Source organism: Hesperophylax consimilis, chromosome 27 (genome assembly GCF_061612785.1).
Source record: "Hesperophylax consimilis isolate HC1 chromosome 27, BYU_Hcon_1.0, whole genome shotgun sequence".
Classification (NCBI taxonomy): Eukaryota; Metazoa; Arthropoda; class Insecta; order Trichoptera; family Limnephilidae; genus Hesperophylax; species Hesperophylax consimilis.
In genome coordinates, this window is record NC_142862.1 from 2,304,168 (window position 1) to 2,331,685 (window position 27,518).

General features: G+C 32.3%; 1 protein-coding gene across 2 annotated transcripts in view; it reads right to left on the reverse strand.

The window, feature by feature from the left end:
- Positions 1-27,518, reverse strand: part of CNT2 (Concentrative nucleoside transporter 2) — a 94,787-nt gene that overhangs the window by 19,993 nt on the left and 47,276 nt on the right. For both annotated transcript variants that reach the window (XM_089648414.1, XM_089648413.1), the window contains exons 2-5: positions 14,102-14,253; positions 9,673-9,732; positions 5,235-5,436; positions 2,029-2,203 (exon numbers count right to left, since the gene is read on the reverse strand). In XM_089648414.1, coding sequence (XP_089504540.1) covers positions 2,029-2,203; positions 5,235-5,436; positions 9,673-9,732; positions 14,102-14,215 — 551 coding nt within the window. In that variant the 5' untranslated portion in view covers positions 14,216-14,253. The remainder of the gene's footprint in view (positions 1-2,028; positions 2,204-5,234; positions 5,437-9,672; positions 9,733-14,101; positions 14,254-27,518) is intronic.

Below are 27,518 nucleotides of genomic sequence, written 5' to 3' on the forward strand. Positions count from 1 at the left end.
ATTTCGATAGAATGCATTGTCATCGACAACGAGTCGATCTGCTGAGTTTCAGCTTGATCGTATATCAGGAGGTGGGTTAATTTCCGCTTCCAAGATTTGCATTCTTTCTAAAAAAGTGAAATTCTATTAGATGTATTTGAAAATAATACTGAGGAAGATATAGCACTATCAAGTGAATCAGATACTCGAGTCCGTGCCATGTCAAGAATCAGAATAATAGAAGAGTATGTATGAGACGATGTATGAACGTGAATAAGGCAAGTAGTGTGTGCCACGACTGAGTTGTTTGGCGGTCCGTCCTCTCAGCCTACCCCTGCGTGGAAACTGCGTGATGGTTAGTTAGTTAGAAATAACAAATGAACGGCGTTCCGCCATTTTTTTACAAAATAGCCTAAAAGCTTACGTAACACCACTTTTGTTGCAAAATACCACCCTTTTTATTTATTGTTTTTGTATTTAATTCTTAGACCTCCATTTTTTTTTAAATTTAATAAAAATCAAAATAACTGCTACATCATTATTAAACAATTAAGATAACATTAATGTGAGGAAAAACAGACTTCAAAATACCCCCACAGAATATGAAATCTATTGTCACAATTATTTTATCAGTAAATCGGTTTAACTGGTAATAAATCATTTTAAATTGGGATGGGGTAAAATAGAATCATATAAATAAGTCGTCTAAAGGTGGCTAAAACCACAGTTTGAAAATGGCCTCAAAAGCCGAAACAGCTCTTACAATAACAAAAACCAGAAATACTTGCAGAACTAAATTTAAAAAAAATATATATATATAGTGAACCTCGTGAAAAAGGGGAATTTAGCCGAAAAATAATGTGAAATTTTCTAAAGAAGGCATAACATAAGAATAACGGCAGTGTAGTTGCGATTGTGTAACATAATATTACTATAGCAAAAGGTACACCCAAAAATAATATAATTTCAATCGTAAAATTTTATCTGACAAAAACATCAATTCAAAATCTGGTCAGAATTTTAGAAGAACAATAAATTTTTATTTGACAGTAAAGATAAACGAGGTCTTTATGGCATCTATAAACCTAAATGTAGCAATTATCATGTCTTTAACGTTGGAAAGTCGGGCTCCCGTGAATTGATACCTCCGTCGTGTGCCGACGCTAATTTTCGTCATTTTTGCTAAGTGTACCATATTACCAGGTAATGCATTTATATATTTAAATAAATTATAAAGTTACAAAAAATTTTAATTTCACTGCTGAATGAATGTATGAATGAAGTGGAAATTAACTCTCTTGCCGACATCCGATCGAGCTGAAACTCGACAGATAGACTCCTTGTTGGTGACAATGCATTCAATCAATCTGCTATTTTATGGTGAAAATCACTCGTACACACGCTGATATGGACATATACGCATTTTTTCTGAAATTGGATGACAATACAGCAGTTTAAATACGAAATAAATGCCGGCCTTACACAAATGCGATTTAGCTCAGTTGATAGAGCTTCAATTCTCAGTCAAACCAAAAAATATATATACGTATTTTTAAATACGTTTATTGATAAAAATAGAATTATTAAGGACGAATTGTTTCACAAAATTCGAACAATCAATCAACTTTCAAGTTCTGTGAAGGTTCAATTCAAATTCTTTTATTATACCATTATTGGCTAGTTGCTTCAAAATCTGAAAATACAACAGAATTGAATCAAAATTTTTGAAATTTGAAGATTTTTTCAAATTCTTTGAAACAACGCTTTAACCAGGTTTTTTGATTTTGTTATTGTTTGTTGAATTTTTAAAATCTTTTTTGAATTATTTTCTATTTATTTTCAGCTTTCTGACAAAACTGAATTATGTTTGATCCATTTAGAACACCACTACACAAGAAAGGGTCTCTTTAATGATTGACTTACCTGCATGTAATTAAGACAATAGGTTGTTTTTCAAGGACTTTTCTCAATGACTTCACTATCGGAATATTCACATGCATCAATAAATATAATCCCAAGTAAGTGAATAAAAAAATAAAGATATCTTACCAAAACTTCCAGAGAACGGTGTACATTTTATAGATGGGTTTTAGGATAGTCCGGCTAATAGCCTTTCCGAAGAACCGTTTGACTAGGAGAAAGTATATCAAGAAGAAATAGACGATGGAGTATAGAATAAGGAGCATTCCGAATCCATCACAAAATTGCCATTCTTTTGACCTGTCTGAAACAAGGAGAAAAATAGTCGTTTAATGTATATATCTACGCACAAAATTGTAAACTGTTACCGCGAAACTTCGGGGGTCAAAAACTACTAATAAAGTGTAAAAAAATATTTACTAAACATGAAACAGACTACAGGAAATAAAAAGGTAACGGTAGTAATTAAAAATAAATTTGATGGTGAAATTATTGAAAATGTTACCGATATAAAATACTTAGAAGTTATTATAGATTCCAAACTCAACTTTAGCAAACATGCTGAATATACCCAAAAGAAAATTGGAAAAAAGATATCTTTTTTGGGAAAAATTCGCCAAACACTTTACGGAAAACCCGCAATCACCATTTATAACTCCATTATTGCTCCACAGTTTAAGTACAGCTCAACTATCCTTTTCCTGTGTAACAAATAAATTTCAAATTCTCCAAAATAGGGCAATGAGAACAATACTTAGACGAAATAGATATTCAAAAGTAAATAAAATGTTAAAGGAACTAATTTGGCTAACGGTGAAACAGATGTTGACCTTGAACACGATGATATTTATACATTAAATAGTAAAAAACCCGTTACTCAAATATTTTTCAAATAAAATTGTGTACAACAAGGACATACGCAAACATAAAACAAGGCGTGAAATGAAATCAGGCTACCAAAAAGGACAAGGCGAATACTCAGAATAGCGTACTATATAGAGGGATGAAGTATGTAACACTGATTTAGTAATTTGTAACCTTAAATGTACAAATTAATAAAATAAAATTAATAAACAAATAAATAAGGGCGTTCTTTTTACACTAGCTCCACACATTGATAAAATGATTTCCCCCATGGCTTATGTCATCTTTGGGGATGGTGTTCAAATGGTATTTTCAAGGAAATACAGGATATGAAGTTCTGAGAAGGAAACAGGTATAATGAGTGGGTAGGAATCTGGAGTTCAGTGTGTACAGGAGTAAAGGCGGCGATACACATGCCTGTAAAATGGAACAGTAGCTTGCATGCATGTTAATGGCATGTACAAGTTACTGGCGCAATGAGAATACACATGCAAGTTAAACTTGCATGCAAGTTGCGTCCTTGCATGCCTGTATTTGCAAGACGTATACACATGCCAGTCACTAGACAGTACGTGTCTCAAATCACTCTGAGACTGAGTAGTCTCAAGCTTTTTGGCAATGGAAAACATTCGAAGTGAATTAAATATCATCGTATTGCAATTGGCAGTACAATGTGTTGCTAATTTAATGAGAGAAAAGCTACTGGCATGCCCGTACCTGTCGCGACGTTCACACATGCCGGTTTCATAGCCCCCCTCGTCCCCTCCCTCAACTTGCATGCCAGTAAATCAAATGTTGTGCAATCTACTTGCAAGGCAGGTACAGGCATACAAGTTCGCGTATACACATGATAGTAGCTGGCATGTGCAAGGAGCTTGCATGCAAGTGTGCCAGCTACAGGCATGTGTATTCCCGGCTTAACGGACATTTGAATCCATTTCTCCTGCTGCAGTGCGGGGCGATGGGTCGATATAGTCCTGTTGGTGAGGCCGAAAGGTCTTCCTTAACCTGTGTCTCCCGATCCGGTCTACCAGGCAGAAGGTGGGCCAAGAACCAGACAAACCTCATCCCATGAACCCGGGTACCACTACTTATAAATCACCAAAAGTAGTGAACCACTTGGGGTGACATATGGCAGAGGTGTTGATTATCCAATAAATGGTTCCTTTCCATATCAGCCTCCCAAACTAAAAACTCGAACCCAGATCCTCGGGTCTGGTCTTTCTATTGCCATTTCATTATTTAATCATATATTTAACTATTATTAATAAATATAGTGAAAATTAAAAATCTCTAAATATTATAAAATAAAGTTGCTTATCGTGTGTGTCTGTTTGTGCCCTTAGTTCTCTTAAACAACGCAACAGATTTTAATACGGTTTTTACATCGTTTAGAGAACTTCTTCCGAAATTTTATATAAATAATAGATGCATAATATTTTTATAGAAAGTATAGAAAACTCATTGCTAACGCTGGCTAAACCTTGGAAGATACAACAATATAATGTATACACATTTTACAGAATTGTTTATCTTAAAAAAAGGTCTACAGAAACGTCCTTTGTGTTACATGTCTAAAATGTCTATCTCCTAAGAATAACCCACAGTAATCATTTATATCTTTTACATATATTGTGTGTTATTTGCGATGCTATTTTGACCAATAAAGAATTAATTTTCATCCAATTAAGTATATTAGTTATGTTGACCATTTAATGTTTATTAAAATTGCTATTAACAACATATAATTTAAATAAATATCTTAGAAGATATCGCAATTTGAATAATTACTTGCAACAAAACTACAGGGTTTTCCAGTAAGAGGTGTTATTTTGAATAGCTCGCTATTTCGGTAGATGTTACTATTGAAGCTGTCATTTTTTAATATTTGACAAGTAGAAACTACGCCATTAATAAAAATGGAGAGATATACGCTTCAACAACGCATTGAAAATATTAAAATTCACTCAAGTGAATCAAAGGCAAATCATCTTGAGTGATGAGGCCCATTTCCACCTCGGTGGCTTCGTCAAAAAGCAAAATTGTCGCATCTGGGGCTCGGAAAACCCAAGATTTATTGTTGAAAAGCCTCTTTATTCTCAACGTGTGATTGTTTGGTGCGGTTTATGGTCCGGCGTAGTCATTGGACTTTTTAGTACTAGTTTTTCGAAAATGAGGCTGGAGCAACAGTTACGGTGAATGGTTTGCCCTATCGAGGGACGATAAATGATTTTTTATGGCCGGAGTTGGATGGTATTAATCTGGACAACGTTTACTTTCAACAAAACGGCGTTATGTGCCACACAAGCAACGAAATCATTGATCTTTTATGATTGAATATCAAAATAACACCTCTTATTAGAAAACTCTGTATTTCCCGAACGCACAAAAGCAGCCGCGGGAGAACCTATCTTTGTCGCGATAACAAGTATATCCGTGTTGGCTTGTAAATAATAAAATGTAATTCTCACCGAAAGTGTACCAACAGTTCAGCGCCCAGAAGAAGTATCCGAAGACAGCGAGATTCAATACCGCGAGGGCGATATAACGCGACAGCTTCCGATGGCGGGTCATGAAGCCGGAAGTGCTGGTGCCTATTCCGGTCATCATCTTACCGAAGGCTCCCAGTTCTTCCTCTTTCTCCTCTTCCTCATTGTCGAGCTTTCCGTCTTTCTGGATGAAGACAAATATATTAAACATGATATATTTTAACAATTTAATATAATGAATATATAATATCTACCACTTAATGCCAATAATATTATTATTTTGGTACAATCTTTTACATTTCTTAGTACAATTTGGTAATGATGGCCTCACTGGGTGGTTAACCCGTGCTGAGGCCTCCATTTTATAATACAAAAAAATATTCATATTACATTTAAAGAGAATATATGCAATGTTGGTGAAGAAAAAAAACATAAGATTAAGATAAATTTAAACTAAAAATATAGATTTCAAATTAAAGTTAAATAAAATTGAAATAAAATGAAATACAGTAAAAAAATCGGTATATTTATATTATATGTTGTTTGTGAGTGATGTGTGTTTTATATTGGTTTTGTGTGTTACGTGTATGTTTTATTATTTTATGTTATGAAATTTTGGTAATATTGTCTCTTTTGTTGTTTAAACCATTTTGTAATTTTGTGTCTGAATTTATTTTTGTTTTCCTCGATTTTATTTTCAAGTATTAGACTGTTTTATATGTAGAAAGCTTATATAGAATGATATTGATAGTATCTTTGTCCAAAGCTTGTATTTACCGTCGGAGTTTTTATGTTATCTTTGTACGCTTGTCTAACTGGTCTGTTAGTGATATTGTGTGTATGTTGAAATTTGTTTTTTGGTAAAAAATGTAGTTTAGTACTGTTTTAACGTATAATTGGCGTATATCTAGTACGTCACAGCTGTTGAATATTTGGTCTGTATCAGTCAGTCTATGTTTTTTTAGTATTACCTTTAAGATCGTTTTCTGTGCGTAATGTCATTGATAGCCGAGTTTGTTGCTCTTCCCCAAGCAATAATTCCATATTCTATTATTGATTGGCAAAGTGCAAAATATATTGTTTTCAATTGTTTTATTTTATATATGTTTCTTATGTTTAGGAAAATGTGGATTGTTTTGTTATTTGTTTGATGTTAGGTATCCATCTAAGGTTATGGTCAGTTACGATTCCTAGATACTTTATTTATTCTTTTTTTTTCTAATGAGCTGAAGAGAACATAAATTTGTAGGTGTAAAAATATGGCATCTCTAATTCATACATTTCTTAAAAGAGTTTCAACGCCAGACATAATTTGAGATTTTCTCGGTCAAAAGTATTTTTACACAGAGATAAATAAATAATGCTGATTTATTGAAAATCTCCTTAAATTATTGGCAATCCTGTTAAAAACGGTACTTCAAGCCGATTCCTGATAATAATAGACTCGCAATAATCTCGGAGCACGTGTTCATACACCTGCGTTTATTTTAATAATATATAATGACGAAATGCAAATTGGTAGGAATTTTATGGACACGTGTTCGCACAGCGTGACAAAAAATTGATATTTTACTTTAAATGTATCAGGATACCTGTCAATTCATACGTTAATGGCCTACTATCCAATTTTTAACAGGAATACGAATAATATGAAAAGATTATTTATCATACATTTTTCTCGGTGAACAGTGATTTTAGTGGTATTATGCCGTGTTATTTAGTCAACGTTATTTTTTTTTATTTTTTTTATTATATTATAAAAACAAGCAGTACACGATTTACAGAGATGAAACTATATACAGGAATAAGATATTTCATGTTGGTTACCTATGATATGTTTCCTTGTAATGTCTGCTAAGTGGTATGTTTATTCCTTAATTACCAGGTGACGTGTGTAGTATATAGGTGTATGTATGTAATGTATGTGTGTGTGTCTGTATGTATGCGCATTGAACAGTTTAAATTATTGACATGATGCCACGTTTGAATTTGGGCAGTGAATCCGAAAAAATGTCAATGTTAGAGTTGAGACAAATATTATTTAGAGTATGAAGAGCTCGGTTAATTGGCGAATTAGATGCTGCATTTGTTTTATAATTAAGCGTGTGGAATAGCACTGTAGTCAAAATTAATAAGCTTGATGATGGACACTATACACCATTATAATGTCTATCATCAAGGCAGATGTGCCATACTCTTTACAAATCATCCCTGTAATGCCGTCCGAAACGTTGGCTAAAGAAGGAGGTAGCTCAACACGGCGTAATACCCCATAAACAAATCACTGCAATGTTGAAACTTGTTAAATTCTGCTTTCCTTTGCTTTGCTTTAAATAAGATACAATTTCTTGAATCTAAGAACTTGATACACAGGGTGTTAAGGAACGTAGTTGACTTACTTTAACCAGTGATTCCTGACATTATTTGTAGTAAAAAAAGCAAACAAAATTTTGGTCTCCGGTGACTTATGTTCTTCCAAGTGTCGTTATTTTTCACCCCCTCAACCCCTCACACCCAATCAACGTCCAATTCCTACTGATTATTTTATTCAAATGTATTTTATCATGTCCAAAATTACGTTTAGGTACATTTTAAAATCAAAACAAAAATATCAGGACTGAGTCATTTAGATACTCGCTTATACCTAGATTACATGCAGTTGGCAATGTTTTCTCAGAAATTGTAGATGTGTTCAACTGCACGGAATATAGTTACAAGAAGGCTATAATAACATACCTCAAACACAATAATCAATGTCAGGAATGAGAATATTCTTCTGCATGGCTCCTTGATATCTTAAAGTGTTAACTAACAAATGTATTATTTTATTAAAAATTATTATTTCTTATTTATAAGTATAATTGAATCGCTGACGTGAAACTTCTTTAGGCGCGTAATGGATTTTCGGGGACGGAGTAAAACCGAGTCAGGATCGACACGAAAATGCGGGTACCCCCACCACCGCTCACCGTTCACTGTCCCTCTCTCACCATATGCGCTTGTTGAGGTGGGGGAGCCGCTCACGAACGTTCTCTCTCTTCTCTTCTTTCCTCTCTCTCAGACACCAGCGAACTGCGCCACGCCAAGCATCAGCTGCTTGGTTAGTATACTGCGTCGTGAGTGTAATACGAGTGAAATACGTAATTGATTGTGGTTCATACGGTTTGGTACAGAATTTCAGTGTTAAAAATGAGTAGTGACGAGATAGAGGTGATGAACACATCATTGTCATTGTAATTTCTTTGTAATTTTTAATTGTAATATTGTTATTTATGTAATATTGTATACTTGTGAATAAATTGAAAATTTTTGGAACTATACATTAATCGAACGTCATTCAACTATAAGAAAATATTAGAAAAAGCAAATCCATGCTTCGTCGTTGAATTATTTAACCTCTAATTTTCAAACTAACCTAAGAGAGAAAATAGAGATGATGAAATGAAAATAGAGAGAGAGGAATACTAGAAGTTTCACTTCTGTCTTGCGTAGGCTTGACACACCCACTTTTAATAATCAATGTCAGGAATGAGAATATTCTTCTGCATGGCTCCTTGATATCTTAAAGTGTTAACTAACAAATGTATTATTTTATTAAAAATTATTATTTCTTATTTATAAGTATAATTGAATCGCTGACAGTCCTGAATTGTTAATGCCAAGTTGCGATGCCTACTCAGCTATTCCAAGTAAAATTAATTTTGTGGGTAACAATAACTCACTACTGACTATTATCATAGACACCTTCGACTTATGACATGTCTTATACAAACCTAGTATAACGTAGTTCAACTATCGTTTCACTGGTATATATTTCTTTTGAATTATGCATTGTCTTACTGCACTTATATTAATACCTGCATCACTTGCAATAATGTTTTTGTAAACACACTAATAGTTCTTTAATTTATTGATATTATTATCCTGTTTACCACTGTATGCCTGTATTTCGATTATCACTGTATTGTAAAAGCCATTATATGGCGTTTGAATAAATAGATAAAAAATAAGTCAATTACGTCCCTTAACACCGTTCAGTTTGGGCAGATTGGGTAGATTGGGCAGATCGGGCAGATAGGGCAGATTGGGCAGATTGGGCAGATAGGGCAGATAGGGCAGATTGGGCAGATTGGGCAGATAGGGCAGATTGGGCAGATAGGCCAGATTGGGCAGATAGAGCAGATATGGCAGATTGGGCAGATTGGGCAGATAGGGCAGATTGGGCAGATAGAGCAGAATGGGCAGATAGGGCAGATATGGCAGTTTGGGCAGATTGGGCAGATAGGGCAGATTGGGCAGATACGGCAGATTGGGCAGATAGGTCAGATTGGGCAGATTGATTATCTTATCATATACTATGGCACAAAGAACTTTTCACAAGATCTCTAAAATAAAATTATTAATTATATTTAAGTGTTACCTGAAGAGACCCATTTCCCTCGAATGTAATTCTTCGAAGTTCAACATTGTTTGACAGTTCCTGAAAAGAAACAAAATAATATTAGATACCGTAATACGGGGCGACTTTGATCATCGGGGATATCTGCATACTTGTCGCTATCACTCACAAACAGTGAGAGCGAGCTTTTTCAAACCATTTGTGTGCAATGTAGATACAATTAAGCTTACAAAATAATATGTAAATCAACAAAATTAATGTGAATACCCGCGTTGATTCATTCTAGATGAAATATTTTATTTGTATATAGAGCGGCGACGGTTTAAATATAGTTCCCGTGAGCACTTAGGCGATAGGCTTATTGTGTTATCTCCCATTTTACCTCATTCCTTAAACAATAACCCGGTCCCTTTTATAAAGTTCACCACGGTTGTCATTGGATGTGTGGCTATGTCTTCTGGTTCCACACTAGATGAAATTGTTGCAAGTAATGTAAATTTCCCATGTGTAGGATAATACTATCAGTATTGCCAGAGTTACCAATAGCATACATTATTGTAGTAGCGAGGGTAGTTCACTCTCTCTCAGGGAGATATAACTCCGATCGAAAATTTGAACAGAAATATAGTGACGTCATATGATTGCCTAGCTATATCCACAAATGAAAAACTCTGAAAGTCTATGGAATAAACTTTCATAGTTTTTCATTGGTGTATAGTATAATAAGTAGGCTCCGAATGAGAATTTTACTGTCTATATATTGGCATATCTGTGGTTTTTTTAGGACCAATTTTTTTCATACAAAAAGCCAGAAATTATCGATCTAGTGAGTGGTTTATTTATGCTTTCTCTCACCTACTAACTTGTAAGGACGTTCCGTTATCTTTATATTCACTCTAATAAACATAATTATTTATAACGAGGCGTAATTGGAGCTACCTGATCATCCACACAACAAAATATAATTAACACCACGAAATATCTATAAATAAAGTAATAACCCAGATAAATCCTTTTCAAAACACGCAATTGTTTTTACTTAAAACATTGTGCGCACCAGATAGAGTGATCAGATAAATCATCAAAATGATAATTCATCACATCTTTAAAAAGTTATATAAAGTCATGGAAAGTGATGAAACAAAAACTATAATCACTTTTTAAAAGTGTGTTGAATAGTCACTGTATTGAGTTAGCATGGAACCGTTTTTTAGATATTGTCAGACAGAGAGAAATGTAAATACATCTGTTTTAATTCTGCCATTACCAAAGTTTTGTTGTATGTGAAAACTGCTTTAAGGCGATGCACTACGTAGTAATGCAAAATCATGTGTTTTTGGTTTGAAAATTTGGTCGCCTAGAAATGTTTCAGATGCTTTAATTAAATAATGCGAGCAGAATACATCTTGAACTTTGAAAAATTCGAGTATTTTTTAGAGAAATATTTTTATAAGCCCAGAAAAAATAATGTATAAGGCCTCTGAAAACTGCTTTAAAGTTCAAAATTTCCTACTAACGAACCCATTTTTGGTTATGGTTTTATTGTATAATGTGGCAAATTAAGTTATTTATAAAATGATCGGAAAACATTTAAATATTTATGCCTGAACATCCACAAAATAAAATAAAAAGCACTTTTTGAACATGTTTTTTTCTTGTCTAAATCAAAACAGCTGGATTGTGTTAAGCGGGAATTTAAGCCTTATCGCCATTTACGTAAGGAGCGTTATTGATGGCGGCTCGATTCAAAATATTACACGACGTGGTGCATCGCCTTAAACTTTTTTGGAGTACTTCTGCGAAAGTATTGCCAACTGCATGCAATCTAGGTTCAAGCGAATGACTCAGTCCTGATATCGTTGTTGCAATTGAAAAGAATTTTGGATCAAGAAGTTTTTGTTGGTTTATGGTGTAAATCAGGGCAGTCTATAATATCATCAAGTTATAGTAGTTTGGGGTACTATTGATATATTTACTGACCCTATTTATAGAATCAAGCGTAATCTATAACAACAATTTGTTGAATCCTACAAATTATAGTAGCGTTTGTAATATAGTTATAGTGATTTGTCTTATATGTTCCACTGTTCTAGTTTCTATATTATTTTATGTTACATGTTTTACTAATATTGTTTTGTATTCAGTTTATCCGTTTGCTGTTACGTAAAATAAAAAGAACAATCTTAAAAATAATATTATCAATTTCGAAAAGTCTTCTGAGAGTTTTAATAATTAAAATTTTTGACAAAGATACATTTAAAATCACCAAAAATCTAATACTTTTGACATATATTTCGAAATTTAAAATTAAAATAAACCAAATAATTATGTACGAAATAATCTATTTCCTTACCGCTGCATTGATTAAATCTTCAAGCAAGTATGTTTTATACACCACAAAGTGCTCTTATCTTTTTTATGTGAATACCGTACAAGAGTCCCAACTGCTCACAACCGTTTTGAGCCAGTGACAGGACTGCGGCTTCCCCAATTTGGTATTTTGTCAGGCTGTTGGTTGTGGGTAGGGAAATGAGATGGTGAAGATGACGGTAAAGAAGTACCTGACTATTCAGATCTGGACACCAAACACGGCTAAAGCCATTTCAAATAACGTTCCAATTCTGAATGGTGTACCAGGGCGATACTGAGAGTATCTTCCAGGCTTGAACGTGCCGCAAGTGTACACTATATAATTATTTTTTAATTTAAAAAAATGTGAAATAAAACAAATTAAATAAATGCTTTGAATCCCTCTACCACGGAGGTCGTCTGTTATCTGCCGCTGTCTTAAATTTTCCTGTTTTTATTTTCCTTTATAATTATACTATTTGTAGAGCAAAGAGTGAAAAATATAATAAGTAGTAATTGTTGATTGAAGTATATTGAATTATTTGGCGTGTTGGAAATAAACTGACGTAGCTCAGTGGTCCAGAGCACCTGACCGGACATCAGAAGGTACGGGTTCAATTCCCGTCGGCGGCAATTGTTTATATTCGGGAGATATTTTCAATTTGTATTGATATTTCAGGCGACTAATTATTGCTTATAATAATTTGTTATGATATAATATGTTGTACATTCCAGAAACTAACCACAAAAATGATATTTAAATGTCAAACCTCATCCGTTGCGATAATTTGCTGTTCGCATAACATGATGGAAAAGTTCAAAATATGGTCAACAACACGTCATTGTTGTGTTGTTTCTTTTTCGAGGGGCAACATGGATGCTACCCTATACAATGTCGGAATGTATTGAATGTTTGAAAACCTTAAAATTTAAATATTACCCCAGGCATAAAAATGATAAGCGGACATTAGTGCACTTTAAAAAAAACATTTTTTCACTTAGCATACAAATCATTTCAAAAGTTTTTCATACGAGAAGGCTGCCAGGCATTTTCACTCACCCTAGATTTGGCTTCAATGTTATCCATACATTCATGGTCTGTCCTGGGTTTTAGGTTCGTGAAATTATCCGATTTGCAACCATTTTGAGCGTGGTTTCTTACTTAATGTTTCATGGCTAGGCTTTCCATTCCGATTATATCCCGACAAAACATGAAATGTCCAGAAACCACATGTAATGTCCCCATTAAAAAAAAAACAACGCTATGCTGCAACGCTGTCTACCAATGAAAATTTTCTGCGGCCGTGTTGGATATACTACCAAAATTGCTATTTTTTAATGATAAACTAATCATAATGTTTATAAGACAAGGTTTTATGGATAGCATAAAGGATAACAAAATAATTTTTGCTTATAATTATTTGTTACCCTTTATGCTATGCATAAAACCATGTCTTGTAAACATTAGTTTATCATTAAAAAATAATAATATTTGACAAGTCAAAAATATTTCACCAATAAATGAAGATATCATATCTCTCGACGCCATCTAGTGAGAAATTTAGCACTAACAAAGCCTTTCCTACAAAAATAAAGTTGGTTTACAGGTGGAAAAAATATAATACACAGTAATTGTTGATTGAGGTACTAGTACATATTGAATCATTTGGCGGGTTGGAAATAAGCCGACATAGATCAGTGGATACAAAGCACCTGACCGGACATCAGTAGGCACGGGTTCAATTCCCGTTGGCGGCATTTATTTTTACTCGGGAGATAATTTCAATTTGTTTTAGTATTTCGGGCGACTAATTGTTGCTTATAATTATTTCTTACCAAAATTGCTGCCCGTTCTTAATCATCTGACTGCGTGTCCTATGTCTATCATTGTTTTTTTTTTCACATTTATTCCCATTCGTTTTTCGCATCACTCCCCGTCCAAACGAAACTCAAGTCATTATGGCAATCCTATTTATGACCCATCTGTGATCTGAGATTCAACTAGGTACTGACGCCATCGATTGGGGATGAATTTCAGCATTCCTGTGTGGCTAACATCGGCTTTCAACCATTTAAAGAGTAAAGAAGGATTATAACTTACACTGTCACCTACGGTGTAACCTGCGTTGTCCACCATTATGGAATATCTCGGCCTTGCGCCGGAAGTGCTTGGAGAGAGTGTGGCGGGAGGTTTGTACTTCCACTTCCGGATCATTCAACGCTCCATGTCAGGGGAAGTGGGTCGCTCATTTTCTGGGACAAACAACACAAAATCTATTACATTACAAGCGTTTTTGACTGAGCATAGTGAAGTTCTGTTTTAACTCGGTCGTTTATAAATTTGTTTATAACTACGTTTATTTGGACTCTATCTTATTCGTTTTTTCAATTATAATAACCATAATGTAACCATATATAAGAATTGTCCGTGAGATGGTAACGTTTTTTGGAAAAGTTGTATAATTCCTCATTTTAATTTTTTTTTAAATATGCGCAAAAAAAAGGTATAATTTTGCATGCTTGTTTCTATAATAATTTGAATTTTTTTAAATTACTGTTGTATCATAACAATTTCCTTTTCCATTATTATTTATTTATTATTATTGTGTTATTCTCAAATAAGTCATGTACGACCACCATAATACGGGCATGAGCCTAGTATGGTAGTTGAGAAAATCACCATTATCGTAATTTTTTAAATTTATAAAATAAAAAATTAAGATGAATTTTGTTGGTTTTGATTTAGTAAATAAGAGAAAAGTGTTTTGATTTATGAATAAAAGTTTTCTGGACGCGAGATCTACTATTGATAGAACTTAGCGACGTTTTTGTGCAAAATTACCTCAAGGGCGCTATACAAATATATAATACAATTTTACATTGATCTACTAACTATATATGGAGATAATATACAGTAGCTGGTAGGTCACTTGAGATTAACACTTAATTAACATTAACTAACTGTTTATTAGCGAAATTAAGATACAGGATTTAGGACATCATTGGAAAATTTGAAATAATTAGATTTTCCCTAAGGAATGGTATATTTAATTTAAGGGTATGACAGCTTAAAAAGGTATTACTAGTTATATATGGATAGATTTTTCACTTTCCAAAGTGTGGGGTGGTTTGGGGGATTGTAGAGGAACCCAATATATTTGTTTTAATGATTTTTCAAAAAGAAATAAGGGTTATTTATTTAGTAGAATAGTATTACAATTTATCGTTTTTTTGAGGCTTGAGATTTGGCCTAATGTGTTTTTTGTGGTTTCCAGGTTTACACGCATTTGCTTTGCGGATAAGATTTTTATTATGTGACGTCACACAAGAGCGCTCCTCTTTGTAGTTTAAAGAGAGCTATGTCTCCGCCTGGTTGAGTAGCGTTGTAAGGCGGGTTAAGGAAGGATGTTTGCATAGAATCAAGTAGATTTATCAAGTATTGTGGGGCTTGAGATTTGTATAGGGTTAGCTGGTTACTACTGAAGAACCCACTAGCCCAATACAAGACGCCCAGTTTCTTGAAAACCAGATTTACTCGGACTTCTATAGAGGCCTGATACTTGAGCCAGTCTGACCAGAGAGAATTCGAGGAAATAATTTGGGAAGTTCTCCAAAATCGTTCACATTTTTTATATTTATTTCATGTTAAATTCCATCATAGATCATTACGGTTACTAACAATTAAGTTGTTATTGGAGATATTTCTTGGAAACCCGTTCCCAAAAATATATTACCATTTCATTTTTTCCTTATATATTTTATCCTTGTAAATATGGTAAAACAAAACATGCACGAACAAGACAAGCAGTTCTATTTTAAACGTTGTACATTACATCACAGTACAGTACTAGTCACAGTACAGTACTGTACAACGTTTTTAAGAGGAAGCTACAAGCCAAAAATGTGTATATTCTTGGTATATCTTTTTGCAGGACCTTGTAAAGAGAATCAGGAAATGTATATATATATATTTGTTAGGTTAAGAAATATTTTGTTGTGTACGCACAAACAGTCTCCAACTCGTCTTGGAAGGAGTTTTATAAGTAATAGGTTCTTTGATATTAATCAGCGATTTATTAATACTACGCGTATTACATTGGTGACTCGTTAGTCGACCTAACTAGAAGCTTGCTAATTGGAATCTGAGCCAGTGAGATTGTCTGAGATCCCATCTTGCGGACTTCCCCGCAAGCTTTATGCACTGCCATCTGTGCGTGCATCTACAAAGCTTCCTAACATAATTTAAATGTGAAAACAATAAAAAATGTGTACTATGCCCTTGTCCACTCTTTGCTTATCTACGGAACCATAGGCTGGGGAGGATCATTTATTTTTTATTTTTTATTTCATTTAAACGCCCATAGGGCTTTTACATATAATAATGTACATCTTTATTTTTTAAGTTATACATTTTATATAAAAAAAATATAGATTACATATAAAAATGTCAGATTTAGCAAAATATAGGTTACATAAAATATAAGAGTTTAAAAAATTAGGTATGATAGAGTGCAAATAAGTGCGACAAAAAATATAAAATTTGCCAAAATCCTCCAAATCAACGATAATGTTAATAAGAAGGTATAAAATTAGTTGATAACAATAGTTTACAAAGTATGTAAAAATAGTTCGCACATACTCCGTTTAAAGTTGGCCAAGTTCAAATTATTGTCAAATACATTTATATTATTTAAGTATTTGTTACCAAGACTGTGTAAACGTTGTATTGGAGAGTGAAAACTATAGTTGGAATGAGATGTATGTATGTAAAATGTTGATATTTGCCTAGTTGTTCGTGTAGGTATGTGTAGATTTATTAAATGCAGGAGTTCACAACAATCGAATTTAGAGTTCAATAATTTTAATAAAAAGGTTAGGTCGTTTATTTTTCTTCTGTTTTCTAATGTCGGAATATTTAAATGATTCAATAATGACTGGTAATTTATGTGTTCTAAAGGGATGTTATGTTTAAAATTGACGAAGCGTAGAAATTTTCTTTGAATTCTTTCAACATTATGAATATGTACATTGTAGAAGGGCGACCAAACTATGGAGTTATGTTCTATCAGGCTTCTAACATATAAATTGTTTTGTGAACACCACTTATTTAGCATGTCTATATTAGATTGAAGAACTTGACAGTCGTTTAATGAGGTTATTTCTTTATATAATTTAATATCGTCGGCGAATAGCAGTACATTGACATTTTCAAAGCAGTTGACTATGTCATTTATAAAAACAATAAATAAAATTGGGCCAAGATGACTACCTTGCGGTACGCCACTAGTGGCCAAAAATGGTTTAGATAAAAAAGATTTTATTTTAACAAGTAAAGTTCTACCAGATATGTAGCTACTTAACCAGCTTAACATATTTGCTCTGATTTCTATAGCATGAAGTTTTTGGATCAGTACTTTGTGAGACACTTTATCAAAGGCTTTCGAAAAATCAGTATATATACAGTCAACTTGTTTATTATTAGAAAAAGACTCCAATATATAGTTTTGAAACAGTAGTAAATTTGTTGTAGTTGATCTACCTCTAATGAAGCCATGTTGTTTGTCATTTATTAATTTTGTTAGTGTAGGATATATTTCTTCCAAAACTAAAGATTCAAAGATTTTGGGTAATACAGATTGTATGCATATTGGTCGATAGTTTGAAATGTCAGTCTCGTCACCTTTTTTAAATATTGGAATAATATAGCTGGATTTCCAGTAGACGGGAAAATATCCAGAGGATAGTAGGTGGTTAAATAAAATGGTTAGTGGTTTAGACAATACGGAGGAGCACTGTTTTAGGAAAATTGGCGGGATGGTGTCCGGGCCTGCAGACTTGTTTATGTCTAAGGAATTTAATTTTTTTTGCAAGATTCTTCGGTGATGTAGCAGTCTGTTAAATGTGTGGTTTTTTTGAATGTGTATGAAGGAATATTTTCTTCTAGTGTTTCATCATCATAAACATTTTTAAAGAAGTCAGAAAAAAGATTTACAATTTCTTGCGTATTGTTGGCGTATTTGTCGTCCATGTGCATTTCTGGAGGATAGTCTGTGCTGTCGTTGTTTATTTTTTTAATAAATTTCCAGAGATTGTTCGAGTTTAAGGCTGTGTTCTCGATAGAATTTATATATGTTTTATAACAGATTTTAGAGAGATCTTTGCATTTTTTCCTACTTTCACTGAAATTTGTATAGTCGATTTTCTTCAGAGTTTTTTTGAATTTTTTATGAAGTATTTTTTTGTTGTTGTAGTGAGGCTATTAGTTCTGATGAGAAGTAAGTTGGATATGTATGTTTTTTATGAGTAAATAGTGGTACATATGATTTGATAGTGGTGGAGAATCATCATATAAAAACAATCTAAAATCTGTAAAAGTTTCACAAAGAATAATCATAAAAGTAGTACAAAAAAAACCTACCTTCTCAACAGAGTCACTATTTAAATTGTTTCCAATACCAAATGTCAATGACATATTTAAGCAAGCTTTCAATGTAAAAAAAAAAGAAAATAAAAAAAACAAAGAATAACAAGAATTTTACAAACTAATAAAATAATCAATCTATCAAACAACTCAAATGCAAAACAATTATATTTACCAAGCCATAAGAAACTACAATAATCTCCCTTCTGAGCTGCGCTGTATTGTCAACCAATCGGAACAAATAAATGAAATAAAAAATAAAAAAAAACTTAAATTTAACATTACATTGAAAAATCTATATTCTATACAAAAATATTATTACAACATAAAACCTACGTAAGAATCGTGGCTCCCTTATCAGACACAAGAACTCCTCTTTTCTGATAAGGTATACATAACCGATGATGATCTAATATAATATCGTTAAATATTTATGTATTCCTTATATTACAATAAAAAAAACAAATAGGCATTAAAATCGCTTAAAGAGTCTAAAAACGTTCGATTCGCACAAAACTGGTTTTTATTTATTTTGTAAATAATTTTATAAGAAAGCAAAAAAATTAATCAAGTGAAACTGTCACAGATAATCTTAGCTATAAAATTGTATTTTTTAAAGTTGTTTCCTTTACGCGTTCATACATTTCTAATGAAAAAATTTTTTTTGTTAGTTTACATTTATATTTTATACTGAGAAAATTATGTTTTTATTTGTAGGTATTCTACTCAAGCGAAACGATAGGAAAACCTTCAATTATTCTAAAGCATTTTTTTTGGTTTTCATAATGTAAACCAATTCGTCATAAAGATTAATCAAAATAGTGATTTAGCATTAAGCTTCGCCTTAAGATACTAATAATTAACCTATTATATAATGTCACCGATAGTGGTATCGTAGATATATATGTAAATATATTTGACAAATTTTGACCCAAAAATCAAAATAAACGTATGATTAAAAAGCCATTGTGCCATGCAAGATAATTTTTTTATAATTACCATTAACTGACACAAAATTTCCAATGTTCTAAAATCGTAAAAAATCTAATTCTTTAATGGGCTCATCATCATCAAAAGTACTAATTTCAGTTACATTACGTGAAATTTTAGTTATTACTGGTTATATTTTTCACGTTTAATGCCCTCAAATTTACCTTGAATTAAGTTTAATTTTCTAAATTGGAACTGATTGTTCAGAAAACTGTTAAAGTGGGTATCTGTAATCAAAAAATTATTTTGTTATTATTAATTAATCATTCGATATTTGAAATGCCTATTTTATTTGTTTAAATTTTTGAATTGTTTCCACTAAAAATCAGCCGTATGTTTTGATATATGCAAAAAACAACATCGATGAAAAGTGTATATTTTGCGAAGTTCAGGCACAAAAATGTTTTACGATCATTTTCTAAAGAATTTAATACATTAAAACCACAATCGAAAAGGGGTAGTCAATCTTAAGTAGGAGATTTTCTTTCTTTAAAGCAGTTTTTGTGGGCCTGATTCTTTATATTTTCTGAGCTGATAATAAAAAAATGCTCGAATATTTCAAAAGCCAAGATGTGTTGAACTTGCAGTATGTAATTTATTTATTTATTTATTTATTCACGCCCTAATGGGCTTTTACAAAAGTAGTTAACAAGTAATACTGTTGTGTTACATAGTTTACAATAAATTATGATTTTTGATTAAATTAAGGTAAATTCAAATTAATAGTGTGGATTACGGAAAGCTAAATATGTATTAAGGAACATATAAATATTGAAACAAAAGTGTATTCACTACGGAGTTGTGAATTCATACATCTCAGTAAAATGATTCAAAAGATTTCGTTTTATAACTAATACGGGATCTTTAAACATGTCTACAATATTCCCAAATTTATTGCCATAATGATGTAGTCTATTTATAGGTGTATGAACTTCATAGTTGGTTTTAAAATTGTCACAGAAAAATGTAGCACTTTGCCTCGTATTTCTAGTCGGTACGTAAAATTTTATTTTGGCGAGAATTTCAGGGTTGTCAATGGAAAAAAAAATATATATCAAAACATCTAAATATTTTTGAGGGATCAAATTTTCAATCCAAAACACACAATTTTTAATAACTTCGCCTTAACGTTTTAGGTTCGGCCCTGTGACAGAGTTACTAGTGATTAGACTGATTAGACCAGGTTCACATTTCCGAGAATCCCAGCTGAAATAATCTTTAAAAACAATTTGTTATTAGGCGCGTTATCTCTTCAGATACAAAGGTGAGTGGTTCAGCGGAAAAAATAACTGCAATTAATCACCTGCAATGTTATACAAGTTCATTATCACTGATTGTCCTATCTTTTGCTTCTGATTAATTACATTTTCCGATACTTATAAGCCACAGCATGACAAAATGATGGTCTTTACAGATTATATTAACCATCCCGCAGCCAAGTGGGGGAGTATATAGTACCCAAAATTACTATCCTCCTTATATTAGCTTCAATACTTGACGTATCATTTTAGTATTTTACGTATTTCTGCGCAAATACGTAAGTTGCCATTAATAATTGAGTGAATAATTGGGATTTCTATAGTTTAAAAGCACATAAGAGAGAACAATGCATGGGGTCGTCGGAAGACCCACTTGGTTACAGACGTTTTGATTGACTTCTTGGCCTGAGAAGAGTTAAGGCGAAACTTAAATCACTATTTTGATTAATCTTTACAACGAATTGGTGTACATTTTGAATACTAAAAAATATTTTTTAGATAAATTGACGGTTTTCCTATGGTTTCGCTTGCGTAGAATACAAATAAAAAAATAAATTACTCAATAAAAAATATAAATATAAAATATAAAAATAAAAAAAATCGTTTTGCTTGAACATAATAAAAATAGTAAATAACTTACTCAATAAAAAAATATTAATGTAAACAACTAAAAAATATATTTTTTCAATATAAATGTTTGAACGCGTAAAGGAAAAAACTTTAAAAAAATACATTATTACAGTTAAGATTATCTGTGACAGTTTCACTTGATTAACTTTTTTGCTTTCTTAAAAAGTAATTTACAAAATAAATAAAAACCAGATTTTGTTTGAAATCGAACGTTTCTAGACTCCGTTTGTCAAGCGATTGTAATGCCTGTTACCTACAATATAAGGTATACCAAGAATATACACATTTTTGGCTTGTAGCTTCCTCTTAAAATGGTATTCAGTAAAAAAATAATATGTTTTTCGCAAATAAGGATTTTATGTTAAGGCCCTGTAGTCTCTTGTTCAAAGATGGTTTGAAAGGGAGATATGTAAAAACGAATGTTAGAGTGAGCGCACTAATATTACAAAAAGATAATAATTCAATAATATCAAAGGAATCACGGAAAAACTTATATATATTTCTTTAAAAATCTAAGAAATGTGGTAAAACATTTATAACGCTTTATGTCATTCTCGTATTGAATATGGAATTTTTGAATGATGATCTGCTGTATCTAAGTATATACATAACCTGAACACAATTCAAAAAGCATCATTAAAGACCATACTGAAAGTACCCATAAGAACGCCTTCGATTGAAATTTTCAATAGTTTTGATGTGCAACAAATTTATGCTAAGAATATACTATTGACACTATTCAAAAATACTGAATCCTCTCAAATACCGCGTATTCATCAAACTAGGTCAAATCACAATAATATAAAAAATATTCCAGGTCATAAAACCACATTCAGACAAAGAAATTATATTTATGTTGCGACGAAACTCCACAACATCCTTCCCCCTGATATAAAGCAAATAAGTAATTTGAATGACAGCACAGGTCACCCTAGTGAGAAGGACTAAGTAATACAATTTACTATACATATATTTAATATCGTTTTTTGTATGTACAGTTTTTAAATTGTCGTTAAAATAAAAAAATTAAGCGAAAATGAAAATATTTAATAAAACACGACTCGTTTGAAATAGATCAAAAATTTGTCGACAAATGCTTTAGTTGCATTTAAAGATACACTGAGAATTTTTCATGCCTATAATATATTAAATAACTGAACAAAACGTGTCTTTCATAATTTTCAGAGCTTACTTTGTGATTTTGTTCTTTGATGGGAATTTCATATAATTAACGTTTTAGCACAACAAATGTATAGATATTATTTTTAAAAAAACTTAAAGAGTTAACGAGAAACTTGTTATAAATCGGTAGAAATTGGGTATTCGGGGGCTTAAAGCAATGCGCTACGTCGTGTAACATTTTGAATCAAGGCGCTAACAATAAAATCCCTTGTGTAGATAGCGATAAGGTTTAAATCCGCCTCTATTGATTTGCGCAAGAATAAAAAATGCCAAAAATTGGCTTTTATTTTTTTTGCGGACGTTATTAAAAAATAAAAATCAATAACTTGGGAATTGATTTACTCGAAAACTACAGATCAAATCAAAAAAGTAATATCACAAATTCGACTCTTCATATGTTGTAGATTCACCGATTTCCCGCTTGTACTACGAGTGTCCGGACACCGTGTTTAAATATGTTCTTAAAAGGCTTCAATATTTTCCATTTGAGTTCCTTATCGGCAACTTCGTGACTGAACAATTATTATCGACTTGAAAATAAGGTGAGTTTTCAAACCAACTAGCTCTGAATTGTCACTTATAAATATTTATTTTACAATATACGTACATCAATGTAAAATAATTTTCAAAAAAGAAAATCAGGCAAGCGATAAAGTAGGTACCAAAAGTATTTTTCAAATTAATGATTCTTTATTTGAAAATTGTTTATTTTATTTAAATGCTTGACACATGAATCAATAGAGTGAAGATACGTTACTGGGGATCTATTCCTGAATCGAGGGCGCTCGTAATCGCCGTCGAAAGTACGTACGTTGGTCGTCGTTGCTATTCCCGAAATTGGTCGAAGGTACATACTTCGACGCCAAACGTCAAAAGTCATTCCACACAACAACTACTGGGTATAACCAGTAGAAACAGGGCAGCGAGTGGTAGGTTGTTGGCGTTTCTATGGAATTGGCTGTCAAAATCTAGTCTAGCTATCAATTTTTGTTTTACCGCGCGGATTCCGCCAATGTAAAAGTGGGTGAAAATTTCCCACTTACTAAGTCTTTATCGGAGCTTACAAGCTCAATTAAGAGTTGCTTTTGGCAATTTGTAATATGTCCCGCAGCCATTTCTGTTTTGAATAACGAATAATTGTTGTCTGTTTGACAGTCACACCATAGAAATCCCAAAAACATCAGGAACATAGACAATATTCACAGGGGTGCCAATATAATCATCTCTTCTACCAACTTCGACCGTTCGACGCTCAAGAATACGTAAAATTGAAACATTCGAAAAAGTTAGTCGCGACGACTAGTAGTTTTTCACTCGAAGACGGCGCATACGAAAACGATTGATCGTTTAACTCCAGAATCGCAGTCCTGAGACAACGCGCGTGATCCACTTAAACAGGTCCAATGGACATACTTTAAGGATCTGTAGTAAGCGTTCATAAAGAGGAAGAAGATGATTTGAAAGTGAGATATTTAAATACGAACATTATAGGAAGCGCCCTAATATTAAAAAACTATAATAATTAAGCGTACAATCAATTTTTCGAGCATGCTTTGTGATTATTTTCTGTCATTACCATTTCATTAATTACCCTTGCATGTACCCTTAAACGTATAGAAATTATCTTTAAAAAAATTCAAAAATTTTTGGGAACTTAGATAGAATTATTTTTTTGTTCGATTAGTATGAATATAACATATCAAGTATTTTTTGTTCGATTAATATGAATATAACATGTCCAGTATTTTTGTTCGATTAGTATGAATATAACACGTCCAGCATTTTTTTTCGATTAGTATGATTATAACATGTCCAGTATTTTTGTTCGATTGGTATGAATATAACATGTCAATTATTTTTTGTTCGATTAGTATGAATATAACACGTACAGCATTTTTTGTTCGATTAATAAGAATATAACATGTCCAGTATTTTTGAACGATTGGTATGAATATAAAACGTCCAGTATTTTTGTTCGATTAATATGAATATAACATGTCCAGTATTTTAAAAGAGCTTTTGATCTTGAGGCAAATACTTATTTTATGAATATTTTCAGCTCAAAAATCCTTCAATTCTGATATCCCGTGATATGTTGCGTATTTTTTCTAGTAATACATCAGTACATAAATGACGTTTATACAAAATACGGATATATAACCTTAACTCGGGAAATCCCTCATTCTCATGAGTAAGATTACTTCATTTGTTTAATTTGTGTGACTGTATTCTAAGAACTAAATGAAGCATTTTATATGTCCTGATCGCTAAACCAGTGTAGGTAGTTTTATGTTCATGTTATTGTATCAATTATCATTTTTTTATCATTTTGGTAGTCTCACAAACGCAGGAGATCACGCCGTCAACGGGTAAACGACGAAAAAAACTCCTCTAATTACAATATATTATAATAAAACAAATATGAAACATTTTTCCAATTTAACTTTATTGATCGTAACCTGTTTCAGCTAGTTAAAGCCATCTTCAGACTAGTCAGTAAAATTAATGTGGAAAAAAGTTTCATATTTGTTTTATTATTATGGAATTCCACCATGAATTGTCGGTTTCAAAAATAGAAATACCCTGTAATTACATTACTACGTAGAAATAACACACCCCTTTTAAACTTTGTTGAAATGCATGGCGAAAACTGGCTTCAATCTTGCCAAAAAAATGCGCCCGCCCCATAGACATATGAATATTAGTAGACCTGCCCTAAGTGATTAAAAGCGTATTATCCCCACTCCCCATACCGGTTCCATTGGAGCCGGCTGTGCTCGCGTATGGCCTCAAGTGAAATTTGAAAACGTGACGTCATCATTCTTATGCGAACTATGGTCGAGGCATCATCGGTTCATTTTACGAAATAACACGGCAAAATGTTGACTTGTGCTATGAAAACTTGTAAAAATAGATGTGAAAAAGAGAATAAACCCAATTGTCGTATTACATTCCATATATAAGCATTATTTTACTTTATTTTAAGCATATTCACATCGTATAATATGGATCAGTTGTAGAAACATAATATACTATCACATCGATAAACGTCTGGACGCGAAACACAAAGCTGGTTGGTTGATGGGAAGTAAATTATGAACATTTATAAAAGTGTCTTAACTAAATACTTAAACGAAATATTCGACTCTGAAAATAGAACCGAATTTTTTTGCCGAATTTGGACTTCGCAAATTTGTTCATAACGTGGCGAGTAATTTGCGCTCCCATGTAAAAATGTCTATTCATTCAAAAGCAGATTTTACTTTTAAGAAGTAAATGGTGATATTATAATGCGAGATGCCTATTTACTGTCAGATTGATTTATTGACGAATCACAGTCAGCTTCACCCCCTTCGTTCTTCAACATTTGATTTTACCCCTCGCCATTATCTTCTCGTCTATTAATTCCTATGTCTGTGGCCCGCCCGCACCAAAACCAAATTATTCTGCGCCATCTTTGCTCCTGAATACATCTTTTCACGCCGGTAAAGTTGCCATTCACAAAAAAAAAATTGCATCCACATTTTTCTTTAAAGTAACTACTTTACATATCTCTTCCCTCTGCCTACCTCTGAATGCTTATAAAGTGTATATAAAAATAATTATATACTTACAGCCTTAGATACTAAAAAACCTTGTTTAGATATTAAGCGGCGTATAAGGTCTGAACAGTGAAAAACATGATTTGTTACCATGGCGTTTGTTTGGTTAAAATGTTCTTAAACCAGGCTCGAGGCCAGATTTATCGCACCAACGTTGAACGAACGTGTAAGAATCTAATTAGTAAGACGGTAAATCAATTCTGTTTTTCCACGAACGAATGTTAAACATAAATCAAATTATTTACCAAAAAAGTATGTTTCTAATTTCTTCTTATTTAATAAATCAAAACCAAAATTTCGTCTGAAATCAACAGATTTGTAAGTAGGTACCTTAAGTACCTAGTCACTCTAGGTACCATGGATTACACGATATCTGAACACAGTGAAAAGTGATATATAGTCTTTAAAAGTGAGGAAAATAACGAACCTATAAACCTAGTTTTTGTTTCATCACTTTTCATGACTGTATAATATCACATATTTGTTTCATCGCTTTTCATGAATGTATATCACATATTTGTTTCACCGCTTTTCATGACTGTATATCACATTTTTATTTCATCACTTTTCATGACTGTATACTATCACATATTTGTTTCATCGCTTTTCATGACTCTATATCACATTTTGAAGGTGTGTGTCTGGTTACCGGTATAATGATATTGAAAAAAAATCAAATAAGGAAATAAAAATAAAATTTGAATAAAATTGTTATTTAATTTCCATATTTTTTTTAAATATTATAACTCTTTCTTTCTGTTATAAAGCCCACCGTTTCAGAACAATGGTGAAGATTTTACAAATCAATTTATTTGATTGTTGCTATCTAATCCCGCGATAGCAAAATTACAAAAAGCGAAAGTTTCTCATTTGAGAGTAATGGGCGTTTTACACAATGCTTTTTTTCGTCCAGTTTCCACGTGGGTCATATTTTCATACGGATTTGGGGCGATAAAAAGGAAATATTCTATTTTGTTACCGATTTTCGTACAGAATTTTTCATAGAAACTCAAATTTGGATTTGACGTCAAAATATTCGACCAAACTGAATAACAATTTTATTATGCTAAAGGTAGAACAAATATTATCTAGTAGCAAAGATATTAGAATTCTAGTACTGCTGTGTGTTACTTTATTTATTATTAAAGGTTCCGGCCGCAATTTTAAAAAACTCACGAGACTTTTTAACTTTTTATTTTTACATGAAACTGTAAAACAATGAGGTAACATTGACGTTAATAAAACATTTGTCTAATAAAATGTGTTGAAAAACAAACACAGCTAAAGCCATTTCAAGCAACGTTTCACTTCTGAATGTTGATTTTACACAAGGGTGATACTGAGAGTATCTTCCACTCTGGAACGTGCCGCAAGTATACTATATCTTATTTTAAATGAATAAAAAGATAAAAAAAAACACAAATTATTCAAATA